The sequence below is a fragment of the Calidris pugnax genome, unplaced genomic scaffold (assembly GCF_001431845.1).
Source record: "Calidris pugnax isolate Ruff unplaced genomic scaffold, ASM143184v1 scaffold5, whole genome shotgun sequence".
NCBI classification, from domain to species: Eukaryota; Metazoa; Chordata; class Aves; order Charadriiformes; family Scolopacidae; genus Calidris; species Calidris pugnax.
Window position 1 is genome coordinate 3,897,043 of NW_015090814.1, and position 19,206 is coordinate 3,916,248.

General features: G+C 38.0%; 1 protein-coding gene across 6 annotated transcripts in view; it reads left to right on the forward strand.

Annotated features, from left to right (window-relative positions):
- LOC106886591 (chromosome unknown open reading frame, human C8orf34) overlaps positions 1-19,206 on the forward strand; it is a 231,210-nt gene that overhangs the window by 151,327 nt on the left and 60,677 nt on the right. For all 6 annotated transcript variants that reach the window (XR_001411693.1, XM_014939663.1, XM_014939659.1 and 3 more), the window contains 2 exons: positions 2,967-3,040; positions 16,123-16,243. Coding sequence is in view for 5 of the 6 variants with exons in the window: in XM_014939663.1 (XP_014795149.1) it covers positions 2,967-3,040; positions 16,123-16,243 (195 nt within the window). In the remaining variant the exon portion in view is untranslated. The remainder of the gene's footprint in view (positions 1-2,966; positions 3,041-16,122; positions 16,244-19,206) is intronic.

Genomic DNA, 19,206 nt, shown 5'->3' on the forward strand with positions numbered 1-19,206 from the left:
ATACATTTTGATTTGAAAAAAGCACAGCTGGATTTTGCAAGTAGGCACAGACCAGAAAAAGGCACAGAACTCAGGCAAATGCCCATTCTATCAACCTTTCCTATAAATGCAGCACATTACGTGTTTTCTGTTTGATAGTTATTTCCAATGAATATTATGTATGAGAGCAAGATGATAAAAGAGGCTCCTACAAATATTGTTAGAAAACCCTAAGTAACCAAGGCCTCATGTTGCACCAAATTTTTAGTTATGTCCTCTTGAGAATGTATTATATCATGAAAAAGTGACTAACAGGCTTCACTTACCAGGTTTATTTGAATTTATTTGCTGCTCTTACTTATCACTACTGATGACCTTACTGAGAGAAAACTGTGCATTGGGAAGTGCTGATGTAAACCATTTGTTCAAGAAAATGCAAGCAAGGTGCTGATGCACAGCAAAGTTGAGGGTAGCTTTCTTTAGATAATGATCTGTTTCTGGGTTAGTGGGAAATTGTTAAGTTGTTAGATCTGGAGCATCTCTCTTGTGGGTTTTGGATGAACTAGGTTCAGAAGTAATTGGCAGCACATTTGATCAAACAGCCCTTATAAATGAGCCTTACTAAAGCAATTCCACCTAATAAAGTCAAAGTAATAGCTTGTGTAAAAAGATCATCTGCAGCATCAGGCGCTACACTGACCACTGGCAATCTGGATCTGGTTCTAATTAACCATGAGGCTGATTTCCCTCTAGTATAATCCTGCTGAATTGGACAGAGTTGTGTTTGATCTAAGTAATAAAAATGGGAGATGGGAATGAGGTCTCAGGATTGGAGAACACAAGACGCTTTTATGCTGCAGTTTCTTTTTACTGTCCTAAACTCTACCCCTCAAAACTGTTTCTCTTTCCCATTGGACCACTTCACAGGAAAGAACTAAGGGAAGAATTTAATAGCCAGGTTCTTGATTTTGATTAGAAGAAGCATCTTCAGTGACCACACAGCAGATTTCCCCTGTAGATGCCAAGCCTGTCAGGTTTGTCTGTTGGATCAGTCCTCCATTAAGCCTTGGTCTTCTGTACAGATAAATGGGGAGAACAGCGGATGCTTCAAAAGACAGATGCTGCAACAGGATTGATGCAGTAAAATGTCTGCATCTGTCAACCCCCAGTCTGTTTTTCAGGTTGGGGGGATTGTAGAAGTCAACTACTACTGTGTTGTGTTTTTTTTTCAAATTTGTATATTAAGAAATAATATCCCTAAAGGGTAATAATTCATTTAATCCCGGTTGCCTATAAGTACCATAGGACCTTGCATCACTTGTTTTAGTCTCTTTTGCTGAAAAGTACCTTCCCCTTTGAGTGACAGCCATGATAGAAGGCAGGAAGACATTATTGCAAACAAGATCTTTGCAGTCAGTGCATTCTTGTAGAGGAAAGTATAAAATACGATAACTTATCAGGGAGTAAACTCTTAATACTGGAGAAATGAAAAGTGTACTACTTCTACCATTGTCTGAGAAAAGCTGTTTGTAAAGTGAGTTACTTTGCAGTGCAGTTGCAATGCCACGTATTTCTGAGGTGTGGGCAAAGACTTGCTTCTTTTGTGGCTCTACCTGGAATGGTGAAATTGGTCCGAGATTGATAGATTATATGGTACTATGCCACAGTGTGTATGTGTGGTATTTCCTCTACTATTGTGTCATTAGGTCCACAGATTATGCTGCGATATATAATATTTAGTTTGCTAAATAAATTTTACTAAGCAAATTTCATACCAGTAGCTCATTCTCTATCAAACAGGAGTCACTGCTTTTTATTATTTGCAATTAGCCAGCTCCTGTTTGAAGAAACTTGAAAAGACTAGGCTGTGTAGCTTCTACATTTTTTTTTTCCTTTAAAGTGACAATATAGTAGAAAATTCAAAACAGGCATTTGCATGTAGAGGAAAAGTTTGAAACTGGGGATGTTCAATAGAAACAGGAGTGTATGAAACACATTTAATGGTATTCCAGATAGAGCCGCATGAGCAGGGTAAAAAAATTAATAAGGATGCAAATATGTGGGAGTTTGAGTTGAGAACTAGATATGGCAGTGGCAAAAATATGTCATCATCTCCCACTTCCTGCACAGTTCTCTGACCACAACTTTGCATCATTGTCAACTCTTCTTCCTCCGCTTTCCTTTGCGTTTGCAATGAGGTAACCACCGTTGCCGTAGTTCTGACTTTATAGTTGTCTGAGATGTTTAACAAATCAGAATACTTTGGAAAGGTGAGGACCTCCTTGTGAAGTGGCTGAATAACAGCAGAACCTGGAGAAGACCAGGGCATCTTGTTTACTTAGGCTGCTTATGCACAACATCTAAGTGCCCAACAGACTCCCGGGCAAAGAGTGAAACTCCACAGCATTTTACTTGGAAATCGCTTTCTCTGACATAGGTACATAATTTCTGATGTAAGTCATTAACTTATGTGTCAAAGAGGCATTCTAGACTTCTCACCAAGTCGTGTTGTTTTACAAGTGTGGCATTAAGGGCAAAAATTATAGCTTGCATGGCTTTTCAATATTGCCTGAAGTGACCAGAACTTCTTACTTCAAGGATTTAAACTATATTCTGATTAGTTTAACAGAATTCAATGTAGTTTTGTTGAATTTATTAAAGCTGACAATCCACTACTCACTTGTGTAAAGGACAAAAATATTTAGTTTTAATAGTAAAAATAATAAATAAGCTATGAGACACCTTGGCAGCTGAAGGAAGCTTGCTTATCATACTAATCGTGTTAGAGACACCGTTCCACATTGCATTAAGCTTATAAATTAAAAGCAGACATAAAATAAAGTCCAGTGAAGTGTAACTGAAAAGCAATGCATTTACAGTAGCCACATTTACTTTCCCAGCAGTTAATTTATAGGCATTTTATTTTCAAAGTGACTAATGCTTACTTAATTAGAGTGATTTACTTCTCTTCTACCTCTTTGGAACAGCTCAGGTGCCTGGGGTTGAAACACTTACAGAAGATATTGATGAATTTCAGAGTGCCTCTCAAGTGGCAGGATCTGTAAGTATCTTCCCTTATGGATAATCCTGTAAGTTTTAAAAATAGTTCGATAAAAATTACATTTTGCATAAAGGTAAAAGTTGTGCTTAACAGCACTGTTATCCTAGAGAGAAGAAAACTTAATATACCTAACCTAACTGAATTTTCAGTTCTCTGGCTGTTTTAATCTTTTCAGTCTAGGAAGGGTGATATTTTGAAGTAAATTTTTATAATCTCATAGAAAACCATATGTTGTTGGATTTACATGTATAGTTCCCTCTGAAACTGCAGTCATTTTATACCGTGTCTGTATGTTCTTAAAGGTTAGTCAAATATGCATTTTACTAGATAATACTCAATTTTACAAAATTAAGAGAATGAAATAATGGAATCTATAAATTTCATTATGAAATATGACATTATAATATCTCAACTATAATTTAGCTTTTTGGTAATATTTACTTGGAAACTAATCAACAAGACGTGTCTATCTAAAATGTATGGTTAATTTATATACATTTTTTTAAAGAATGCAATATTATGCTTGGTAGTATTTTCATCAGTTCTTTTATTTTGAAATGTAAGAAAATCCTTCCAGATTTGGGGTTTGCAGAAGATGTAATGAGCAATCAAATAATTTTTTCTGAAGTTATGTAATCTGAATTTTGGCACTACTTGTATTGCTTCAGAAATTTGAATATAGGTTAAGGGAGGGATTGCTTTTTTTCTAAGGCAAATAATGATCATTGTCTTTATTAGCAAAATCTTGCTGTAGAAATGCACAGCCTTGCACTGAGTATTTTTAGATAGGTGCTCTGGGTGTGCATGGTTATGAACAGGCAGACGATATGTACGTGTGTCATTTAATGCTTTGTGAGTTCTATTGCTATTTCAGAATTATTAATATTTGCTAGTTGCTATTGCTTATTCAGAATAATTGTTCATAATTGTTATTCAGGATAATATTCAGCTATCCAACACTGTTTGACTGTAGCTGTACCTTCTCAGGACAGGAAAAAAAAAGGATACAACTGTTGTTGTTGCCTTTTAGGGCTCTTAAGGAATAGGAATTCTGTTCTGTGGTCCCCTAGTAACTTTCAGTACAAGTTATTATTTGACGATCTTGACCTATAAAATACAGAGGTAAGACTGAGGTTCCTCGTAGGAAGGCTGTGAAGATAATGCATTCTTACAATGGATTCCCACAAATCCTTCAAAACAGTATGAAATAACAGCTGTAAAATTACTTCAGAATTGGTACCAAAATACATTCTCGTGACTTGAAATGATTTTCAGATATTATCGGAGATACGAGATACTATATGAGATACAAGGCGAGGGAAGAATAGAATAAATATGATGTTGATCAGACATTTCCCATAAATTGGACAAATTGGTTCATGGCATTCACTCAAATGTGCATATTACATGTAAAAATTCCTGATCTGGTTCAAGGTGTGCCATGTTTAATACTGGTACTGCATCCCAATAGGGTAATTTGAGTCTGTTGCTAGTTAAATGGATCATTACCATAAATTTCTCTCTACTTGTATATATTTGACAAATTTTATTTCAGAGTGCCTTGGCCTTCAGAGAAGTGTTTTAAGAAAAATTGTGGGATAAAGCAGCAAGAATTACGCATAAGGATCTTTAGAAAAGAGCTGTGTGGGTTCTTTTTTCATGTCCTGTCTATAAATCCACACGTAAGATCTGTGATGTGGACACTAAAGAAATCTGGATGCCAGTACTTATAAGAGAGAGGCAGCATCTATGTCTATAACGTGGTTCATGTAATTTATACTATGGCTACATTATTATTTTCTTGTAACATTGAATATGTTTACTGTTCAATTTCTGAAGAATCTGGAAAATTTTGTAATTCGGACCTTTTTCCCTTTAAACCTTTTTTAATAGAATCTTTTGCTACGCTTTATTTTTGGCAAAGAGAGCTGATATTTGAAAAATCGAGAACTTAGATTTTCAAGTGCTGCTGCACAATCCCAAGCGAGGTGGACGGAGCGAATAAACGAATAAAGCTAGGGAAAAGCAGTTTGAAGTATTTACAGGAATCACCACTCTTCCCAAGTGTTTTGCAAGGATCCAAAGTGGAAGCAAGCATTCAAAAGGTCCTTAGAAATGCTAGTTTACCGCAGGGCTCATTTTCTGACAAATATTTAATGTAACAAAAAGTGCTAGGCAAAATGGATAGCGGTTTTTTTGGGGGGGATGTTTGCAGTGTGCTTAACTCAGAGTCCTCTTTTACTTTACATTTATGTAAATAAGTTTTATAAATATTTGGCTAGCAAGCTTTAAGAAAACAAAGAAGCGATACTTGGAAAAAATGAGGTAGGCTAGAATTCTGACAGAAATAGAAAAGTAAGGTATCAGGAGAAGTTACTAAATTTACACTGACTAACAGAAAGAAAAGAGGGCACATTCACTGGGCAATTCACATTGAGTAGCCTTTGCCTCCCCTCCAAGTTGCTTCTTTTACCACCTGGATCTAACAGGAATGTGCTTATTGGGTTTCTTTATGTGAGTCTTTGCCTTCACTCACCTTGTCTTGCACATAAAAAGGTATATTTTTAAATAACCATGTAAACCAAAACAATCCAAGTGTAACAGAAACTGGGGAAAACAAAACAAAACAAATGGTTGTTCAAGTACAAAAGGCACTTCTGCATGAATTTGCCTTGGGTTTTTGTGGGAAAAATACTCTAATGAATTGTTTTATAAAGGTGTTTTGTTTTAAATGAATTTTATTCTGTTTTTTCCTACTGTTTTGAAAATTTTCAGTTGCTTTCCTAGAAGGAATACACACACATGGATTTTTGGTGATAAATACAGAAATTCCTCAACGGTAATTCAATTTGTGAAATGACTTGAGGCTTCATGCACAGGGAAAAATTAAGCTTTTAATTCTTGCTATCAATATATGTTGAATGCGTCCATATCCCAGTGATATATGATTTAAATTGTAATTGTTAGAAATTTTCTTAGCTTTTCCCACTATTTTCCCTGGAAACAATGCTGAGAAGTAACATAATTACTTGTACAAGTTTGAGTATAATCGACAGCCAAATATGTCTATTTAAGATATTTAAGCTATTCAGCAAAGAAAAGGTAGGTTATACATAGAAAGCTAAGCGGGGTTTTCTTTCTTATGGTATTGTCTCCTGAAGTTACCAATAAAATTTGCACTTGATTGGCTAAGCTATGGTAGCAGAAAAAGTTCAATCAAAATGAGTTACATATATTTACATCTTGCCAGGAACTCACCAATTAACTGGGTTTCACCTCCTCTCCCTCTTTTCATTTTGATCATGCGATTCAGGTAGTCTTTAAAAATGAGAAAGCGCTTTCTCTTGTGAGGTGGGGACTGTTCCCACACCTGAAAAGAGATTGTGCGTGTGCAAGGATGTGCACTTGAGTGCCCAAGTGGTTTACTCTCAAGCAGGCCAAAATGACATAGAAGTATAATGCTGCATTGTTTGCTAACGCTTTTTATGGTCAGCACGAGAGAGTAATTCATTTTCTGATGATCACTTGATTTCCAGATGATGCTGTGGTCATTTGGAGGCCCTTTTCTTATTCGTAGCTATTCTGAAATGTTGCATGTCTATAGAACTCCCCAGGTGTCAGTGGGTTTTACACAGCCCATGTCAAGTGGTGAGATCAAGGCATGTAAAGTCAAAGAAAGGCATGAACTTAATGGATGGACCACTTGGTGGATCAAGAACTGGCTGGACAGCCACACTCAAAGGGTTGCGGTCAACCGCTCAATGTCCAAGCAGAAGCCAGTAACGAGTGGTGTCCCTCAGGGGTCAGTACTGGGACCAGTGCTGTGTATCATCTTTGTTGGCAACATGGACAGTGGGATTGAGTGCACCCTCAGCAAGTTTGCTGAAGACACCAGGCTGTGTGGCACGGTTGACACGCTGGAGGGAAGGGATGCCATCCAGAGGAATCTGGACAGGCTTGAGAGGTGGGCCTGTGCAAACTTCATGAAGTTCAATCAGCACAAGTGCAAGGTCCTGCACCTGGGTCATGGCAATCCCAGTCACAAATACAGGCTGGGCAGAGCATGGACTGAGAGCAGCTCTGAGAAGGACTGGGGGGTGTTGGTGGACAAGAAGCTCAACGTGGGCCGGCCAGAAACTGGGGAAAACAAAACAAAACAAATGGTTGTTCAAGTACAAAAGGCACTTCTGCATGAATTTGCCTTGGGTTTTTGTGGGAAAAATACTCTAATGAATTGTTTTATAAAGGTGTTTTGTTTTAAATGAATTTTATTCTGTTTTTTCCTACTGTTTTGAAAATTTTCAGTTGCTTTCCTAGAAGGAATACACACACATGGATTTTTGGTGATAAATACAGAAATTCCTCAACGGTAATTCAATTTGTGAAATGACTTGAGGCTTCATGCACAGGGAAAAATTAAGCTTTTAATTCTTGCTATCAATATATGTTGAATGCGTCCATATCCCAGTGATATATGATTTAAATTGTAATTGTTAGAAATTTTCTTAGCTTTTCCCACTATTTTCCCTGGAAACAATGCTGAGAAGTAACATAATTACTTGTACAAGTTTGAGTATAATCGACAGCTCTAAAACACCCGATCTCAGGTATTTAACTAAATCCATAAATTAATTACTGAATTGTGGTCACTATTGAGCATTTAGAAGGTTAGTCATTAAAATGAGTATTTTAAGGTTCCACTGCCACATCAGAAACAATAGCAGTGTGCCTGTGAGGTAGTATGAAATATAAAAATCATATCTGTATATTATACCCAAAAAATTAGTGTGTTCTGATACAAACGTTTTCCAGTCCAGGTTGACTTTTTTAAGTATCTGGAAATTCAGGCACATAAAGTTAAAATTTTAAATTTTAAATCTTCTGTAAAATTAATTAAAACAGCTAATATTAGATTAGTGCAACTCTTCCACAGCTAGTCCAAAAAACCCTGCAAACGTGTAAGTTTAATTACTATTAGCTAAATTAACAATACAAGAGAACGGAAGAACATATTATCAAGGTTCTTGGGAAATATGTGGTATTTCCTGCAAGAAGATAAGCAAGTAGTTTGAATTACATACCTTGAACCTCTTTGGTTGGGACCTCCTCTATGTAAATAGCATTTTGTACATACAGCTGCAAAATTATTATTTCTTACTTTTAAAATTCTCTTTGACTTTGGAGAGCACCTGAAGTACTAAAAACTCTTTTTTCCCACTGCTTACCTGCTGTTATTCTTTTTTCTGATATCATGTTGCATATTGCAAAAATTGAAGCCCCTGCTGGGTGCTTGCCAGACCCCTGTGATGCATCTCCCTGCCCGCATCCCCAGGGATAAGGACCACTTCCAGAAAGGCTCCTGCTCCTCACAAATTGAGTTTATCAGCCCCCCCGGCAGGCATTGCACACAGTGTGTGGTTAGTGCTTCCAAAGAGACCTTTCTCAGAACAGACAGAGGCACAGATGTTTTCTGGAGTGAAAATACTCTGATTTGAAAATATTTAATCCTCTAAAATTTAATTTTAAATTGACAGAATTTTCTGAACTTTAAAAAGAAAATATAAAAAAAGATCAATGACTGCCTTGCTTTTATTTGTCTGAAATTTTGTTTTCTTGGGCATGACAAATCCAAAAATAACAGTAAATAAAACAGGACTGAAGGTTAGAAAAAAATTATTTTAGTCACATCTCAGAAACTGAAACAAATGTGATTCCCAAGTGCCCACATATTTCCCCTTTCCCTCTTGCTTGTAAACAGAAAAACTATGTGCAAGTTAACTCGAACTACCATTTTTTCAGTGTAAGGTTTAGTGTAAAATGTGCTGGCTGAGAGCCATGGGAAGCAAAAAGCTTGTAATTTCAATTACATGGCATTTCAAGTAGAACACGCTCTAATGTGGAAGGTGGGGATTAGAGGTGGCTGCCAATATTGCAGCAGAGCTCTGAAACTGTTTATTATTTTTACAGTACCAAAAAAGCCCATGTTGACTAGCACAGTCCCCGAACAGACCACGGAGGCTGAAAGTTTATACATTTGGGGAACTCTTACCGAAAATGCGTGTTGTGTGAAGATTCTTCAAACAAAATATTGCATAAAAAGTTCCACTGCCTGAATAACAAACATGCTTGCCGGCCGTTTGGTGAGAATGGAAGGGATACTTGCAAACGAATTGTTCAATAAAGGGGATTTTTTTTAATATTTGGAGGGATCTCTGTCAAATATGTCTATTTAAGATATTTAAGCTATTCAGCAAAGAAAAGGTAGGTTATACATAGAAAGCTAAGCGGGGTTTTCTTTCTTATGGTATTGTCTCCTGAAGTTACCAATAAAATTTGCACTTGATTGGCTAAGCTATGGTAGCAGAAAAAGTTCAATCAAAATGAGTTACATATATTTACATCTTGCCAGGAACTCACCAATTAACTGGGTTTCACCTCCTCTCCCTCTTTTCATTTTGATCATGCGATTCAGGTAGTCTTTAAAAATGAGAAAGCGCTTTCTCTTGTGAGGTGGGGACTGTTCCCACACCTGAAAAGAGATTGTGCGTGTGCAAGGATGTGCACTTGAGTGCCCAAGTGGTTTACTCTCAAGCAGGCCAAAATGACATAGAAGTATAATGCTGCATTGTTTGCTAACGCTTTTTATGGTCAGCACGAGAGAGTAATTCATTTTCTGATGATCACTTGATTTCCAGATGATGCTGTGGTCATTTGGAGGCCCTTTTCTTATTCGTAGCTATTCTGAAATGTTGCATGTCTATAGAACTCCCCAGGTGTCAGTGGGTTTTACACAGCCCATGTCAAGTGGTGAGATCAAGGCATGTAAAGTCAAAGAAAGGCATGAACTTAATGGATGGACCACTTGGTGGATCAAGAACTGGCTGGACAGCCACACTCAAAGGGTTGCGGTCAACCGCTCAATGTCCAAGCAGAAGCCAGTAACGAGTGGTGTCCCTCAGGGGTCAGTACTGGGACCAGTGCTGTGTATCATCTTTGTTGGCAACATGGACAGTGGGATTGAGTGCACCCTCAGCAAGTTTGCTGAAGACACCAGGCTGTGTGGCACGGTTGACACGCTGGAGGGAAGGGATGCCATCCAGAGGAATCTGGACAGGCTTGAGAGGTGGGCCTGTGCAAACTTCATGAAGTTCAATCAGCACAAGTGCAAGGTCCTGCACCTGGGTCATGGCAATCCCAGTCACAAATACAGGTTGGGCGGAGAATGGCTGGAGAGCAGCCCTGAGGAGAAGGACTTGGGAGTGCTCATGGATGAGAAGCTCAACATGAGCTGGTAATGTGTGCTGGCAGCCCAGAAAGCCAACCGCATGCTGGGCTGAATCAAGAGAAGTGTGGCCAGCAGATCGAGGGAGCACTGTGTCCAGCTCTGGAATTCCCAACAGAACAGAAGGACATAGACCTGTTAAAATGGGTCTAGAGGAGGGCCACAAAGATGATCAGAGTGCTGGAGCACCTCTCCTGTGAAGACAGGCTGAGAGAGTTAGGGTTGTTCAGCCTGGAGAAGGGAAGGCTCCAGGAAGATGTTAGAGCCCCTTCCAGTACCTGAAGGGGACGTACAGGAGAGATGGGGAAGGACTCTTTATGAGGGAGTGGAGTGATAGGACGAAGGGTAACAGTTTTAAACCAAAAGAGGGGAGATTCAGATTAGATCTCAGGAAGAAATTCTTTCCTGTGAGGGTAGTGAGGCACAGGAACAGGTTGCCCAGAGAAGCTGTGGCTGCCCCATCCCTGGAGGTGTTCAGGGCCAGGCTGGATGGGGCTTGGAGCAATCTTGACTAGTGGGAGGTGTTGGAGCTAGGTGAACTTTAAGATCCCTTCCAAGTCGAACCATTCTACGATTCTATTCCATGATTCACATCTGCACTGGCTTTTTTTAGGGATAAAAGCTATACTGATATATGCTGTCAAACTAACACTGTGTTGCAGATGGAAGCACATACAGTGATATTGGAAAAACTTCCTTATTCTTATTAATTACCTCCTTAATTGTATTTCTGTTCCACTGTGGCATTCTCAGGAAGATATGGTATTTTCCAGAAGTTCAGGGAACCAGTGATGGGAGACATTACCTTTGGCTTTACTGTTTGTAATTTTTTATTTTAGCAGTAATTTGGCTAAGTGATCTAAGTAAAGAAAGCATTAATGAATGTATTGTATGTGAAGAAATTAGGATGATATGTAAAGAAAGCCACTTTGTTGATCGTAAAGGCTGACAAATGTATCCTGAGGGCTTTGTTTGAACATATTTCTGGCACAAAGAGGCATTGCCTCACCTTCAAAGTTTGAAGGTGATGAACAGGGCCCAGAACTGTTTCTACAAGTTAGAAAGACAAGGATGTCTTTCAGGAACATCCTCATGTTTAGATCTTCTTGGTCTTGTTAATGTAAATTGGCCATTTATAAATGTTGTGATGATATTTATAAAGCTGAATGGATGATCAAGGGCAATTGTAGTTTGGAAGATGCTGAAGGGATTGGAAGGACTTCTATGCACATATTTCATACATATATGCTATATTTTTCAACTACATTCAGTCTACTGTCATTATCATTAAAGTCCAAGTTAACTGACATTAGTGTTTTATCTCTGCAATTCCTGGCCAGTAGACAAAGGATAGGGTTTGGTGAAGTGGAATAAAGAAGGTTTAAAGAAATGACTTGCAAGCCTGAATCTCTTTCTTAAATGACATATCTGAAGTGCTGCCATTCATCTAGTGGAGAGAAGGGGCACCAGCGAATTCTGCTGGAGCTCTACAAATCCATTTTTCCTTGCGTTTGAACTGACAGGCTTCCAAAGCCTCCTTGATAACATCCCCTACTTTCAGCTTGTGCTTATCTTTTAGGAAAAAAGCTGTTGCATAAATTGCGTGCCAGAGGACTTCTGTCTGTGTTTATGCATTATTCACATAGATGAACTCATAGTTTCAAAGTACTTTAAAATTTTTTTTGATATTCAGTATTATTTAGATATATAGAAAAAAACTTTATGTGAGCCTGCCTTCAAAAATGTTGTTGGTTATAGCCCTGAAATATCTAGCTTCAGAGAAGGAATAAAAAGTGGTTATACTAAAGTTTTAATGTCTTAAAAAAATCTTAAACCTTTTTTTTTTCCCAGATCATTATTACTTTCTATCTAGTAAGTGCTTAATTGTAAGGCACTATTATAAGCACATAATTTATCATTAAATTAAATTGCTAATCTTAAATATCACATCTTCTGTAACTAGTATTGTAATACTGCTGTGGTATTTTGTGAAGCTATTGTCTGACAAAATGCCATAAGCTTATGATGTTACATAGAACAGAAAAATACACAGGAAGAGTTACAAAATTCAGAGAAAAGATTTGTCCAAAGTTACCTCAATAATTTCACAGCGTGTTGGAACTGTGTACCTGAAAGGGAGTTTGAACATACAATTACAATATGTAATGGTAGAGACTGCATATATGTAAACATGCTTGGTTTTAATTATATACAAGATTAATATTTGTTCTTAGATAGGATTTATACATCTGTGCTACATCTAGACCTGAACACAAACTCTTTATGTCTTTGTAGCTGTGTCTTAACAGAATGGAGGCAGACACAAATGTTTATTAAATACCTGTGTGTACCTGCCTTTGTGTTCCCTTATATGCTTATACTCAGGCATATCTATGTTTTACATGAACTTCTGTAAGATTTTAAAACCTATATTGAAATATACAAAGATATTGCTGATGTTTGATGATGTTTGGGATGTGGAGTCTCCCAATTGCAAGTGATTTAATTTAAACATTAGTCATATTTTTATAAACATCTAAAGCCCTATCATGATTACTGCCATTAAAGAACCATTTTTCTCCATTTGTCTTAGATTCTACTACAGGCAGTAGGGAGCTGACTTTATACAGTCACCGTAGTTGTATGTGCTTAAAGGAACGAGGTACAGAAAGGAAAAGGCAGAATGTAAGGAGAAACAGTAGAGGTTTGTAGAAGAGAAAAATAACTCCATTTCATTTCCAGAAAATAGGACATAGAGAATGAAACCTTTTCACCAGGCTAACATTTGGAACTCTGTGTTTTCAGGGGTTAGGGAGGTATAATACCCATATGTATAACCCATAATAATTTGCTTATGATAAACTTGAATAGTCAGAGTTAAGAATATTGGAAGAGCAGTTTGGTTTCAAGTATTATCATAGACCACAAACTAGTTTTTATTCCATATTTCATCAGAGTTGTATTTGTGCATGAAATTGTATATTCAAAAGGGATTCATCCTTATAACCTTGGGGATTTTTTCCCCTGTAGTCATGATTGAAGTCCTGCTGTTTTTTCCCCCCTTATGAAAATATACACTATATAATGTATATAAAAAAGACCTTTTTCTACCATAAAAGTCTGGGAACGAGAGTATATTTAAAAACAGATTGAAAATTAAAATATTAGAGTTTTGGTACAGGCTCTATTCCCCCTTCCCATCTTTTATTTAGTTTTGTTTATTTTAGAGGAACTGTTCACAGCATAAAATGTTCTTCCATCTAGAGGTGGGTATTGGGTAACTAATATCTATTAGAGCAATAAACATTTAGACATGTAATTTAATACAGATTAATATTCTGTAGTGACCTCAACAAGCCAGTTTATGATTTGGATGGAGAATTCACAGTGAGGACTGGAGTGACAAATGCTCTGAATCTCTTGGAGGAAGAGGTGAATCAGGCCTAGTGATACATCTGAAATAAATGTGTTTGCAGGATCAGATCCTCTTCTGGGTAATTTACTGTTTTATTCAGCTGTTCCTGTGTATTTACCTGGGATTAAATATAGGTAACTTTAACCAGAGCAGTACTAGTGTAGAAAACAATTGACAAATCCAAACATGTCATTAGTATTCTAAAAGTGTTGTGAGTTAATAACAACAGAATTATCTGCAGCTTCAAACTATTTTGTATGCTGGTAAATATATCCAGGCTTTTTTATATATGAATGTGCAGCACTACAGTGTGACTATTGCTTTATAAATATGAATCTGTGTTAATGCATTTTAAAGATATATGGTTCACAATGATCAGTTGTATACATGACAAAAAAGACACTGAGGTGCTGGAGCGGGTCCAGAGAAGGGCAACGGAGCTGGTGAGGGGTCTGGAGCACAAGTCTTGTGAGGAGCAGCTGAGGGAGCTGGGGGTGTTCAGCCTGGAGAAAAGGAGGCTGAGGGGAGACCTTCTCGCTCTCTCCAACTCCCTGAAAGGAGGGTGTAGCCAGGGGGGGTCGGGCTCTTCTCCCAAGGAACAGGCCATGGGACAAGAGGAAACGGCCTCAAGTTGCACCAGGGGAGGTTCAGATTGGAGATTAGGAACAATTTTTACACTGAAAGGGTTATTAAGATTTGGAATGGGCTGCCCAGGGAAGTGGTGGGGTCACTGTCCCTGGAGGTATTTAAGAGATGGGCAGCCATAGTGCTTAGAGACGTGGTTTAGTGATGTGTTTTGTCAGTGTTGGGTTGGTGGTTGGATTAGATGATCTGAAAGGTCCCTCCCAACCCAGGCAATTCTATGATTCTATACAAAGCAGTGTTTATTTGGAACAGATTAAAAATGATATAAAATATATTTCATGTAACATTTTACTTCTGTAGAATTATGCTTACTTTTCCTTAAAAATGAAGTCAGCTACTGTGTTTTGTTTAGTGTTTTTGGTTAAAGCAAATTGTTTGTGAATCGAGATGATATCAAACCTGTATTTTCGTGTTCATCCTTTGAGCTGTGATGCTCTGATGCACCTTTCCCTATGACATGAGTGTCCATCCAGGAAAATACCATTATCTGGTCTGGTGGGAGGTGTCCCTGACCATGGCAGGGGGTTGGAACTCGATGATCTTTAAGGTTCCTTCTAACCCAAACCATTCTATGGTTCTGCAGCAACCCACGTGTCTGCTGGTGACACCGTTCCAGCCCAGCAGAACCCTGTAGCAGTGGAGCCCTCTGTGCTTTCCTTGAAAGTTTGGGTCTCCCTCCTCAATCATTCTTCTCCCTGAAATTGCATCAGCTTAATGTCTTTGAAACTGTGGCCTCTCTCTAAATTTGTTTGACATTTACCAAAAGATTAAGAAATTGGTAAGAGGGGAATGACAAATCCACAAAACCCCTTTAACTACAGATGAAATGTGTTGGTGAGGTAATAATACAGAATTTATTTCAGATAAGTTGTTAAGAATGCTTTAATTAATGTTTTTGTTTGTTGTTTTTATGACCAAATGTTGCACACTCGGTCAAATATTTTTTGCTTCTTTCAAATAAGCACTGAAAAGACAAGTTTACCTCATATTATATTTTAAAACCATTTCTTGAAACTGGTGCTTGGTTTTTATTCTATAGAAGATTAATATTTGTTCTTAGATAGAATTTATACATCTGTGCTACATCTAGACCTGAACACAAACTCTTTATGTCTTTGTAGCTGTGTCTTATTATATTTTAAAACCATTTCTTGAAACTGTATTGAGTGGCTTCCAGAGAATGGAGATAATTTTGAATACCTCAGTGCTCAACAGTGAAGCGACTGGGGAGGTGTTTGCTGGCATCCCTTCCAAACTGCTGTGTTGCCCTGATGATTTAGTTGCTGTTCCTGAAAGGAATACTTCTTGCAGTGATAAAACAGCACTGGCAATTTTGATTAGGAAGTTCTGTGATATTCTCAGAAGCGCTGCTTTGCAGAGATATGGTGCCAAGTGTTATGGTAATTTAAAGTAAGTGCAACCCCCACTAAGTAACTGGAACCGTACAGAGTGGAAATCATGGAAGAATTTGTCCTGGTACGATGTCTCAGCATGGAACAAGAGCTTGCATGAAGGTATATATTTGAAGTCTTTTAGAACTGTTGATTTTAAGTAATGTCTGTTATTCATGTTATTTAAGGTAAGACATGATATTTTATAATTCACATAATGTTATATATTCTACATAAAAAGCACCAGATTCACTCTTCTAAATGAGGACATAAATATTTTTTTTAATTTTTTCACATGTACATGTGAAACCAGATTAAAAGTATTCCCTTTTCTTTTTATCTGTGTCAGTCTCAAACAGTTTGGACTCTGGATGCCATGGATGTCAGACCTGGAGGTTCCCCAAGGCAGAACCTCTTAAAGGACTCCTTAGCAGCAAAAGAACTTCAGACCATGGAAAAACACCTGGCTGGTATGTATGGTAGCATGGGATCATAAACTGTCCAGCACTGCTCACCCAGCCAGCTCTGCTGATATTCAGATGAATGAATATCTAAATATGAATATCTGCTGATATTCAGACGAAGGAAAAAATGATGTGTCTCATGTGCTGATGAAAACAGATAAGAACTTTAAAATTCCCTTTTTCCTCATTGAGGAGAAACAGCACAATTGCTGTTGTGTTTGTAGAGGTAATGAACTTTGCTGTAATCACAGTAAATACGGTAATTAAACGGTAATTAAACTGTGTTAAATATACTGCAGTCTGGCAGCTCAAAAATGCACCTCTTTTTGTTTTCCCATCTCACCAAGACACGTGATGAGGAGGGACTGATGCTTCACCTGCAGTTGTGTAGTCTTTAGGAGAGGCCACAGTGGACCTTTAGGGTGAGAATAGATCACTTTGCAGGAAAAGCCCATCTTGTTCCTGAGACTTCTGATTAAGTGAAGTCTGTTGACTTGCATGCAGTGGAACATCTGCACCTCTTTGATGGAGTAACCATTTCTAAAAGGTCAAACAAAAAAGCCCTTTTTTTTTCAGTGAAAATGTGTTTCAGAGCTCTATATAAACTGAAAATGTGAAAATGTGTTTCAGAGCTCTATATAAACTAACAAGGGATATCCTAGGTCTGAAATTTATTCTTTGCAATCAATATTTTCTTATCTTCAGCTTTAGTCATAAGGTGTGACAGACCTATAGGATGGTAGTCCTATATTATGCATGTTATTTATCATATGGTGAAAACTGCACCTCATGGGCCAACTCTATGAAAGGTGGAGGGAGAAATGAATTTTATCTGACCCTTCTTTCAAGTAATTTGGAGATTGAGGTAGAGAAGTTAGCACTTTCAGTGTGATCTTCTGAAAGACTTTGGACATTTATGCTACCAATAATATTGGTGTGAAAGGTTTGGGAGCTGTATCCTCCATAGAGAGAGGTAGAGCTCTTGCACTTCTCTCCAAGGGCTGTGGCAGTTGGGGTCAAGGGAGAAGACAAAGCTGTGAACACAATGAAGGAAGCACCTTAGAAAAAGTTTTTGCTTGGAATGGAACAAGAACTGAAAATGATGATATCTACAAATTAAGACATTTTGTTTCTGACAACAGAGATACTGTCATTCCATTTTTTTGGACAGGTTCAAGTCACTGTAGCTATTAGAGGTGTAGCCACTGCCAAACTAAACTGAAATCCATGAGCCCTCTCTCCAAGGTGAAGCTGCCAGGAACATCTAGTAGGAAGCAGGAGACCAGTGGGCCGAGCTGTGCTCAGCAGGGTTCTGGGGTGTAGCAAGGACCTGAACACCCCAGAGACACTCGCCTTCCCATGCTGTTGTTGCTCAGGAGGGGTCTGCTGAAGATGGCTCTACTTTGATTCATGTCCTAACTGGTCACGCTTCCATGGTTGTACAAGCTGTTCTTGTCTGCAGTGTGCTCTGAAACATGCAGTGCCTTTAGATCTCTCTTGACAAAGCTGACAGCAGCACTATATTCAACAGAATATGGAATTTTAAGTACTTAATTGACCATAAGCTAACTAGCTACATTCGCTTAGTCTCTGAGGTTCAGTCTGTTGTTGTGTGACCTACAAGGTCTTCTCTCTCACATCAATGCTGCTGTTGTCATTTGGCCTTGGGCCCGTTATTTCAGTAGCACTGTAACATGGGGTTCACTCGTTCTGCCATTCAGTAATTTTTGTCTGCCTGAGAAATTCACAAGAAAAAAGCCCAATTATTAGACATTGGACTCTTGTATTCCTAATAATTCATGTCCTATTATAACACCAGTGCTTTTTGAGACAATTATCGCCCTCACAGACAACCATAACGGAATTTCCATGAAGAATCAGCTCAGATAATAATGCTGTGTTTTTGGTTAGCCTTATTTGTCTCATACTTGTGCAGAAGTTCAAGTGTCTCTGATAGCAGCAAGTCTCCTCGTTTCAGTTCTCTTACCATCAGTTCTACCCGACACTAGGAGGTCATTCAGGTGCCCGAATTATGACTTGGGTTGCCTGTGTGATGATGAAATGTGGTCCCCTGCCTCAGATACAGCTTCTTAAGGATCCTAACTTTCTCTTAGGGACTACCTGCTGGATGAGACTCGCCCCTGACATAAGGCACAATTTGGTGCCTGTGCCTAAATTAGGGACTCGCACAACCTGCCAGCAACTGCCTCAGTACCTTGATATTTGAAAGCAGCATTTTTACAAAATCAGATACTGAAGCAATTGGTTTTCTTTTCCTTCTCTATATGGCTCGTGGTACTTTTCTCTAAGATCCGGTCTCTTGTGTTATTGTGGCTGCTTTATATCACAGGCAAGTGGAGAATATATATTTATTTTATTTTTAGTAGTTAATTCCACTGTCTTGCCAGTTTGGTTTGTTTCACTGATTCTGTGATCATTGGATACTTCCAGAATATATTTTATCACAATAAGAACTGTTAAATGCATAAACAGTTTGTGAGTGCATTATCCTTATCTTCTATCCTTATTCTGCTATTTCTGATATGAAAGTAAAATGCCATTGTGTTGCTCTGTTGCCTGCATTTTATTTTCCTTTAAATGACATTGACACGGGATTTAAAAAATCCTAAGTCATAATTCAATTCTTGTATTTACTATGGATCAGATAATACTGTAAAGCTGGAGACGAGTGATTTTTTTTTTCTTTTCTTTCTGCTTGAAAAGCTGGTATTGAAGCACAATCAAAAAGAGGATGTGTGCAAAATAAAATGGAATAATTACAATATGGAAACATTTTAATTACATGTGGAGAAATTATTAGAATAATTGGTTTATCTGCAGGCTTGTTTACTATGTGGAATTAAGGAAGCATGAGCCAGAATAAAATGTCTTTCTAACTCTTACTAGAACATGCAATATTCAGATAATTTCTTAGCATTCTGGATCTTCATGAGGAATTTAGAGGTCTG